Source organism: Arvicanthis niloticus, chromosome 1 (genome assembly GCF_011762505.2).
Source record: "Arvicanthis niloticus isolate mArvNil1 chromosome 1, mArvNil1.pat.X, whole genome shotgun sequence".
Lineage (NCBI taxonomy): Eukaryota > Metazoa > Chordata > Mammalia > Rodentia > Muridae > Arvicanthis > Arvicanthis niloticus.
In genome coordinates this window covers 75,034,015-75,044,028 of record NC_047658.1, presented here as the reverse complement: position 1 = coordinate 75,044,028, position 10,014 = coordinate 75,034,015, and the positions used below count along the sequence as shown (strand labels likewise).

At 37.4% G+C, this 10,014-nt stretch overlaps 1 protein-coding gene across 8 annotated transcripts; it reads left to right on the top strand.

Moving 5' to 3' along the window:
• Nucleotides 1-7,561, top strand: LOC117698850 (olfactory receptor 2D3-like). 8 transcript variants are annotated; one of them, XM_076940117.1, is made up of 5 exons: nt 1-272; nt 1,399-1,516; nt 3,850-3,889; nt 4,915-4,956; nt 5,938-7,561. In XM_076940117.1, the coding sequence occupies exon 5, from the start codon at nt 5,950-5,952 to the stop codon at nt 6,871-6,873; it is 924 nt and encodes a 307-aa protein (XP_076796232.1). In that variant the 5' UTR covers nt 1-272; nt 1,399-1,516; nt 3,850-3,889; nt 4,915-4,956; nt 5,938-5,949; the 3' UTR covers nt 6,874-7,561. The 8 variants fall into 8 exon arrangements, with proteins under 8 accessions (XP_076796232.1, XP_076796209.1, XP_076796212.1 ...); XM_076940094.1 differs by having other exon boundaries at nt 1-368; XM_076940097.1 differs by having other exon boundaries at nt 1-368; nt 1,399-1,796.
• The last annotated feature ends 2,453 nt before the right edge of the window (nt 7,562-10,014 follow it).

Genomic DNA, 10,014 nt, shown 5'->3' with positions numbered 1-10,014 from the left:
TTAGTTACAGATGATTATTTTAGTCCCCCTGGAATATCTTCTTTTAAAGTGATTTTTTAAAAAGTTAACAGTCTGGGTGCCCCAGGGAACTGTCTGGTGATAACAGCTCTTAGGAACTCAGGTTTAAAGACTCCCCGAATGGAACTCTTCTAAGCTGGTGGCTTTTAGTTGAGTCTCTTCACATACAGCACTTCCTGTATTAGGAAAGAAATTCCAGAAGATGTCCCAGCCTCACCATAGTTGGGAAACAGCAATGGATGTTACTTGTTAGGGTAAGACAACACAGGCTGCAGGCACAAAGCTCCACTTGTCACTCTCCTTCCACCACTGCTCTCATTGTGCTGTGTTCACAACTGCCAGTGCTTCAGGTGAGGGTAGGGAAGATGCTGAGGGGGAAGTATGCCTTCCAAGGAGTCTCCATTCTCCTCACATAGGTGGGGACTTTAGTTTTTGCTCTTCTTGGCTTCCACATTCTGACTCTTGCTGACTCAGTGCATCCACTTTGGTGTTTTCTTGCAAGTCCAGGATGCAACCCAAGGCTCTTACACTAGAAAAATATGTGGGAAACCACCTCCCTATGCATTTCAAACACAAGTTTTTAAAAATTAGGTATGTTTGTGTGAAAGTGTCTGCATGAGATTCTTTGTTATTTTGTTAAGCTAACTTTTATTTAATCATTAGTATGTGCTAGACAATGTTGAACTACAAATGATAGAAATAAATGTATGTTTAAAGAATGTTGAGGCAACAACCCACTCTAAGATCATGGAAACATATATTGGATATTTAAAAAATTCATGTGGAAACTAAGTGCAAGTTCTTATGGCTACTCTGAAGATAATAGACAACCTATCTATGTATTGAATAGAAATATTCAGGAAACAGTTATATTAAAGCTGACTATAAAGACAAAAGCCAAAGGTTCCACAACTATCCTATTAAAAACTGTGAACAGTATTTCTGAAGAATCAGAGAGCATTTTTATCTGGAATAGAGAGTTAGGAAGCGTAAAGATTTATGCTGTGTATGTTGCCTCAAGTCACAGCACTCACAAACTGAAGAACAACTAGAGAGTGACATGAAGTTGAGAAAAGATGAAGGTGAGGGCCATCAAAAGTTGTTGAACTTTCTTTATAAAATGTTTGTTCTTGAGAGCTACTTGTCATGTTGGCCTCAAGATTTACTGTGTACCAGAAATCTGGATTTTAAGCCTTCTTGCTTGAGAGGAAAAAATGGAATGATTACTGCATGAATATTCAGTAACATTATCTCTATCAAATTGTATACCACGTGCTCAGTGTTTGCTACTAAGCCTCAAGTATTTTATAATTTGAGATAAAAATTGAAGGTCTGAAGCAATACCAGTAACATTTTATTGTGATTTCCCTACCTAACCAGGATGGTGACACTATGAAATAGAAACATCAAGAAATGTTACATCATAATCATGAAGATGTGGTAGATCATGAAAACAGTGGCGCTGGTATAGTACAACCAACATCCAAATACAGGAGAGGTTTGAAGAAGTATTTACACTTAAATATACCAAATATCATAGAAAACGAAGAGGCTACGGAAAGAGATATGATCTTTGATTTGAAAAAAATTATCACAGTTACAGTCTGGGAGTTAATGAGACTGGAAATGTTTCAGGAGTGAATGGTTTGCAACATAAAAAGCAGATGCAGAGAGTTTTGAATGTGTACAAATGAATTCACTAATTAAAACACAGATAAAAATGTAGGAACAAGAGGCTCACAGAGCCAGTGCAATGTTTAACCTCTCCTCTCTCTCAGGTAAAAAATAATTTTCTGACATTATGGTTTTAAAAACCACAATATTTATCCTTGTCACCACATTAATTACAGAATTTTTTATCCATACTCATGACTAACCTCTAGAACTTTTTCACTTTATAAATACAAAATTCTGCAAATTGGACAAACTCATACTATCCTCTTCTTTAGAGTCACTGGTTTCTGTGAGTCTGACCATTTTGGATAGCATATTTGAGAGAATCAGTGTTTGCCTTTTGTAACTGGTCTGTTTCACTGAGTAAACAGGTTGTTTAATTTAAGACTTTTCTATGAAGTAGATTATGACAGAATTCTCTTCTATGTTTTATAGTAACTAAACCAAAACAAAGCAGAACATTTCTCTGTCAATGTATGCTGGACTTGATTCAACCATTTGCCTATTGTAACTTTAGGCTGTTTTCTGTTTATCTTCTTTAACAATGTTTGAACAGAATTAGTAAAAAAAATCATATCAAGAAGAAGAAAACAACAGAAAGTCTTCAAGGAAGGCTGTTAGTGTGTGTGTGGTAATGCCTGCAGGGGTGCCAGGACTGTGCAACACCATGCTGTCACCTACAAGTTTATAATAGCAAACCACAGAGCAGGTTACAGAAAAAAACAAACAGTCTCAATGTTTTAAGTAACATTAAGGATTTCATGTTGGGCTGCCTCCCTAGCTCTCCTTGACTACATGTAGTCCGCAGGCCACAGGATTGACATCCCTGGGGGCACAGTGAAAGTTTGCTTGATTTCACTTTTTTCTACCTTTAACCCTTTGAATGACGTTGCCAGGTTCTCAGGAAGAGGTGATGAGTATTATGACTATGCGCATGAGATTTCCATCATGGGAAATCGATTCCAACCTAGACACTGAAACCCTAGAAAATTCATGTCTTTAATTTGAAGCTTATTTTCATTGTCTACATAACATGTAGAGAGAGTAACTTATGAAGATTAGATGAGGAACTAAAGTTTAAAACAAGGTCTCTCCCCAACATCAGCTTTTAGGTCAGGTGTGTACAAAGTTTCAGAATGTAGTGGGGAGGATGGAAAGAGAGGCAGTGATGAAATAAGCAACAGCTACATCCTAAAAGATCCAGTTGAAAAACCTGCTCTTATGTTATAAATACAAGGATCTGCTTTGTGATTGAACATTCAGATAGTAAATTATACAAAGTTGAAAAGAGAATTGTTAGTTGTAATCCCATCACTCACTGAACTATGTGATCACTGCTTGAAAATATAAATGTTAGAGAATTATAGTGTAAGGTGTTAATTTTTATGTATTTTCTGCACACATAAAAGTACTCATATATTTTCAGTAATTAAAAAACTAATTATCTTAACATATATTCAAAAATATCATATACAGGTAGACAACTGAGGCATCTAATTTTAATTTGGCTGTGCTAAATTGTAATATACTGTAACTGCCAGGTCATGTATACACTCACTTTTTCCATTGTATTTATCACCTACTTCTTCACTAGTTTATCATTGCACAGCCACAAGGAGTTACTAATGTTTGTTCTGTAATATCATTTCTTCATTTCCTTATCCCCATCGTGTTTTGTCACAGTATATTCTTAAACTATTAGAGTCAAAATCATTTCCTTTTGAACTTTGAACCTTTGTAGTCAGGCTTAAAAATCTTATCCTCATGGAGTCAATAAAGCACTACCTTATTTTTAAATATGTATATACTTATTTATGTATGTTTCTCTCTGTACAGTGCATTAACTGAAAAATGTTGGAAATCTGGAAAAGTTATGTTTTTACTGTGATAAATTATGTGATCACATATTTATCTCTACCTTGTCAATCACTCAGCTATGACTTATTTAATGAGAAAGACTAATTATTCTTATTGAAAATGCTAAGCTTAGCATTAACCTACCCCTCAGGCAGCCTCTCCTGCCTGACTCCTATAACTTACAGTGTCTGCTTTGACATACTCTGACATTATTTTCATTGTATTGTCTACTCTTCATTCTTACATATTTTCATTTTAACTGTTTACTTATTTAAAATTTTCATTGTCTTTCTTTCTCAGAGTCTGTAGGCTAAACTGGAAATTAAAGCACTCATTATATGTAAGTACAAAGAAGAGTAGGTCTCTACTGAGCCATGTTCCCTGTTCCCACTAGGTTCCTCCACCCCAAGGGTCACCCCTCTTCATCAACATGGTGGTGTTTGTTGTGGGTTCACTATAAATTCACTGTTTTTCTAGGCCATACTAATAGTTTCTAAGGACCCTCAAAATAGATATGTTTCCTTTTATTTTATCTTTTTCTATTACCCCTTTATTGAAAATAGATTCTTTTCATTTGACATATATTCATTATGATTTCTCCTTCCCCTCCCTCTCCCCCACCCTATGTGAATTCACACCCTTTTGTTACTCTGCAGGAAAGAACAGATAGCTAAGGGATAATAAAAATAAGATAAAATATAAACAAACAAATCAGAATATTACAAGACAAACAAACATAAGGGAAAAAAGCCAAATAAAAATCACAAGAAACACATACAGATGCAGAAGCACACACGCATTCACACACACAGCCTTGCCCCCACGAAAACAGCCATAAAAAATCACAAAAGATTGTCTTCTGTTTCTAACTTTTGGAAAATATTAATGTCTAATTTCTGACTTAATGATAACATGAATTTCTTATTAAGAGGTACAATAATAAAGAAGGGTGTACATGGTAGAGTTTTTTATTTAAATTTTTATTCTTCTGAGAATTTCATACATGAGTACAGCATTTTCATTTTTACTTCTCTCTAACTCTGCTTCCTCCCATGACCCCTACTCTGTCATGTAAGTTATAAGTCTAGAGTTGACTTGTAGTTTTTAAAAGACCCACCACCAAATTATCTGCAAGTGAATTTTGTCTCATTTCTCAATATCTGCCCTTTTAATAATTCTCATTGCAATGCTAAAACATTGGAAATAAAACTAGAGATATGCTTGATTGTTGTTTGTCTGTCTGCTGATAACTCTGGCAGGCAGAGTAGCTGCAACACCCTGGAGATAGAGAAGGCTTCTGAGTTCATTCAGAGTAGATATGAGCATAGACAGAGGGAGCTCACAAGACCTTAACTTTCTCTACAGGAAATTCTTGAAGAAAGAAGAAGACTTTGCAGAGAGTAAGAGGTACTCTGAGTTACTAGTATGAGACTATTTGGAGTCATTTTTACACTTAGTAATATAGGAATGACACTAACTATATATCACATATTTAAAGTAGATGAAAGGTGAATGAAATGAAATTGTTAACAATAATGGCCACTAGGGGATAGCAATGGTTGGAAACTGGTGTCATTAATGCTGAAGGACCATGCACAAGAATTACAAAATTGTGCAGAAGACAGACTTTGGATATTTGAAGGATAACTGCCAAAGAGCCAGCTATTTAATGATAACCCATAGAATTCTCTTTATATTGGAAATAAATAAATTTGAGTGACAGACAGAATCATAAAATACTAATCTCTTTATCATAACTTTCTATTATTGCTGAGTGATGGCATACATCTTTAATCCCAGCACTTGGGAGGTAGAGGAAGGTGCATCTCTGAGTTCAAAGCCACTCTGATCTCCAGAGTGAGTCCTAGAACAGTCAAGACTGTCCTAGAGAGAAACTCTGGCTTAAAATGTAAAAAAATAAAAACAGAAACAAAGAACAAAGCAAACAAATAGAGAAAAAAAGAATGATTTTTTAAAGAATCATTTTGCAAATAATGAAGATGACAGTCTTCAAAAACGTTCTTAGCATTTCTTAATATAAAGCATAACTAGTTAAGTTTGTCATGTTTGCTCTTCAAACCCATATAAAGATGGTGTGCTCTGAGCAACAAAACAGCCTTCTTAGCTCATGAGGAGGGCAGAAGTGGATTGGTAATGGAACATAGTCAGAATCCTTTTTCCACTAAAAGATGCAAATGTAGAATAAAATATAAAACCTGGTGTTCTGTAGTCAGAACCACACAGCCCAAAATGAAACCTACTGTTTCACAGCATGGAAATAGTTTTCTAATACTGAATAGTCCAATTTTGAATTAATAAAATAATCAGTTATGAAAATGTTCTGAAACAACTGGTGTGTGTGTTTCTTTCCTTGATGCTCTTCTACAGAGACAACCATTCATGGGTGAAGACAACAGAACCTCTGTGACAGAATTCATCTTCCTGGGCCTCTCACAGGACCCACAAACACAAGTCCTGCTCTTCTTCCTCTTCCTCCTCATCTACCTGCTCACTGTGCTGGGAAACCTGCTGATCATCGTGCTCATCCACTCAGATCCCAGACTCCACACCCCAATGTACTTTTTCCTTAGAAACCTGTCTTTTGCTGATCTCTGCTTTTCTACTACCACAGTGCCCCAGGTGCTTGTCCACTTCCTGGTGAAGAGGAAGAGCATTTCTTTTGCTGGTTGTTCCACACAGATAGTCGTGTTACTTCTGGTAGGGTGTACAGAGTGTGCACTTCTAGCAGTGATGTCCTATGACCGCTATGTGGCTGTGTGCAAGCCTCTGCACTACTCCACCATCATGACACACTGGGTATGTATCCAGCTAGCTGCAGGGTCCTGGGCCAGTGGTGCACTTGTGTCACTGGTAGATGCTACATTCACATTGCGTCTTCCTTATCGAGGAAACAATGTCATTAACCACTTTTTCTGTGAACCTCCTGCCCTCCTGAAGCTGGCTTCAGCAGATACTTATAGCACAGAAATGGCCATCTTTGCAATGGGTGTAGTAATCCTCCTAGCACCTGTCTCCCTCATCCTCACCTCCTACTGGAACATCATCTCCACTGTGATCCAGATGCAGTCTGGGGAGGGAAGGCTCAAGGTCTTCTCCACCTGTGGCTCCCACCTCATTGTTGTTGTTCTCTTCTATGGCTCAGCAATATTTGCCTACATGAGACCAAATTCCAAGATAATGAATGAAAAGGATAAAATGATTTCAGTGTTCTACTCAGCAGTGACCCCAATGCTGAACCCCATCATATACAGCCTGAGAAACAAGGATGTCAAAGGGGCTCTCAGAAGAATAACTTTAAAATAGTTCAGGGGCATGGGACTTTGAGGCCAGTTGCCATTTCAGAATACAGAATAAGAGATTGCTTTCTAAGTTTTTCCATGCTGATCTCATTACATGCTTTCAATTTAACTTTTGTGTAGTGCTTCCTCAACTAGGTCAATAAATTGCACAGTAGATTGTTAGATCTAAGGTGAAAATATCAAAAATAATTAAAAGAAAATGAGAAGGAAAAAAGGATGGAGTAAGTAAGCATGTAACTACAAACAATGAAGAGTCAGTATCAACAGATGGTCAGCACAGATGTAAAATTCTAGCACAGCAATTATGCCTTTTGTTTTTTTAGTCAATAGTCAAATGTATCCTCATGTGCATTGTATCTTTCAGGTACATTTGTAAATTTCAGATATAAACATAAAGTAGGGTTGTATTTCCAACACTGCCTATAATTCTGAACATAGCATTTTCTGAAATTTAAAGCTGCTGTTCAGCAATAATGGATAGTAAGGTTTTTCTTAAAGGACAAGGGAAGGCTTGGAGGGAGGAAAGGAAGGGACTTTTTTAGTTATAGTTTCAGAAATTAAAAATAAAGTTACAAATATGAGCATAAAGGGTAAGCAAAAGTATATGGATTGGGAAATAATTTGAAGTCAACTCTAAACTTCCCAGTATATAATTACTAAAAGGCCAAATTAAAAATCACTTGTGCTCTGAATTTGCTGCTATTGTTTCTCATTGGGTTTTATTTTCATTAAATTCTCTATAGTGTCTTATTGTTTTTGATTTCTGTCTTGACCTAATTTCTTTCAATTTTGAGTTGTTTAACTTCCGTGAGTTTGTGTACATTTTGCTTTTGCAATCAGTGTTAGTATTAGTTTTAATCTATGGTGGTCTGATAAAGCACAGGGTGTTGTGTCAATTTTCCTATGGCTGTTAAACTTCCTTTGTGTTCTAGTATGTGGTCAATTTCAGAAAAATTTTATGGGCTACTGAAAAGAAAGTGCATTGTATAGTGTTTGGGTGGAATACCTGCTAGGCTCACTTGATTTATGGTGCTATGTTACTCCAAAATTTCTCTTACTTCTTTCAAGTTGGGTAGCCTGTCTTTTGTTGAGAGTGGGGTTTGAAGTTATCACTATCACTGAGTGAGAGTCAATATATGATATTTGTACTATTTCTTTTATGAATTTGGGTGTTCTTCTGTGGATCCACATCCATCCTGCCACTGGGCACAGCCTCTTGTGGACAGGGAACATGGGGAGTTTGACTGTGCTCATCCCACACTGCCTCTGGGGCAGGTGCTGGGCTTCTGAGAAGCACTGAGACTTCAGTCTGATATGTGAGACAGCTGGAGCTGGCTTGGAGGTCCCTGGAACTGAGCTGAGGGAAGGGCCAAAGGGGTTCTCTGACTCTTGGACATCCGGGCTCCACTGGAAGTAATGGAAGAGAGTGGAGTGGGGCCCACACTCTAGGGACAGCATCTAGCCTAGGGCCAGGGAAAAGGGGAGCTCCAGCTTGTCCCAGCATTGATTGTCCTTAGTGTGGCAGAGGTAGGCTGGAAGTGCAGAGAGGCCTTCCACGGTAGAATTAAGCTGTGGCCTTCTCCATGACTCCCCATTGCAGATTTTGATGAAAGAGACAGTTCATGGTTCTAAACTATTTATTGGTTGTTCATGGTGGAAAATGGTGAAAAATGAATGCATACCATACTCACTTCTCAGGGAAAACTTGGGATTAAATACCTTTTGTGGGGAGAAATGTCTGGGAAGAGAAGCTTATTGACTAAATGCTCAGGGCCTCTAGGTACCTCATTAGCATGGCCACAGGTCATGTTTCCTTATGTGAGGAGGTTGGTATCTGTTCCAGGCCAGGAGTCTGACAAGGAGCGGGAAGTCACCTAAGTCTCAGATATGTGCCAGGTCTCTGGGTCTCAACCTGCTCTACCTTACCAAATTTCTGGCATGGCTTTACTGTTCAACACCCTTCTGTTTGGTGAATAACTGATTGTAATTGTAATAACCTTTTCAGAGTTTTTTCTCCTTTTAATGACTATATAGTGTTCTTTATCTCTTCTGATTTGTTTTGAAATAATTTTATTTGATATTAAAATTTCTATGCCTGCTTTTTCTTCTTTCTGACCATGCCAATGATTAGAACTTTCAAATTTTTTCCTTTATATAGTAACCACTTAACATCTTCCACCAGAGGGTCAAAAAATTATTCACTGAAAACTAAATTCATATTGTTCTTAGTCTTCTTGGCAGTGGATATTGGATCTAGAGTCTTGAACATGGTAGGCAAGTTACAAACCATTGAGCGATGTGCTCTGATATTGAACCATATTCTCAGCCCAAACTTACTACACTTTTAAGTACTGTTCTCTAATATACTGAACTGGGAGTTCAATTAATATTTCTCATGTTGAGTATGTTGCCTTTATAGAGATAAAATCAATAACTAACTTGCTTTTCTATTACTTTTGTATTATAATTATTTGCATCGATCCTTTTATCATCACACTAAAACAGACTTATTTTCTTCTTGAAGTTGAAACAAAAAATATCATCTCCCAAAGGGCAGTTTTCTAAAAATTTACAGGTAGAATAATTTATTAAAGGGAACCTGAAATAAAAGGTATAAGAAGGAACATACATGAGATGCAGAAATGGAGAAGAGTGTTGACTGGAGAACAGAGCAGGTCACATAAATTAGTATCACTGGAGCCCTACTATTAACAAGTGTATGTGTCTACCTCATCCAGCTGATCACTGCACACACAAGAGGTACAGGAGGGAAAGTTGAGAGTGAAACTCTTATGAAGGCCTTGGGAAACTCTTTGTAACTTGACAAAAGGTGCATCGAGGTTTCTTTTTGCTTGGGACAGTTTTCAATACCAGCTCTTCCATAGGGAACCCCTGATGAAGACCATGTGGGAGAATAGGTTTTTGTACTCAAGAGCCAAAGCAATGAATTAAGTGTACAGACTGGCAGTCCATGGCTTGTGCCTGGGAGGATTCATTAAATCCAGTATCCTATAGCATTTTCATGGAATATGTCGCCTGGGAGGATGACACTGTCAAACCTCCCTCAGGACAAAGCTGAAACTTCACTACTGCCCCTGAGACAGTGAGGTTAGGCATCATTGGTGTTCTTGGCTATACTGCTTTA

What these genes read in the sequence shown, in the direction of transcription:
- LOC117698850 (XM_034490432.2), top strand. Translation starts at nt 5,950, where the DNA reads ATGGGTGAAGACAACAGAACCTCTGTGACAGAATTCATCTTCCTGGGC.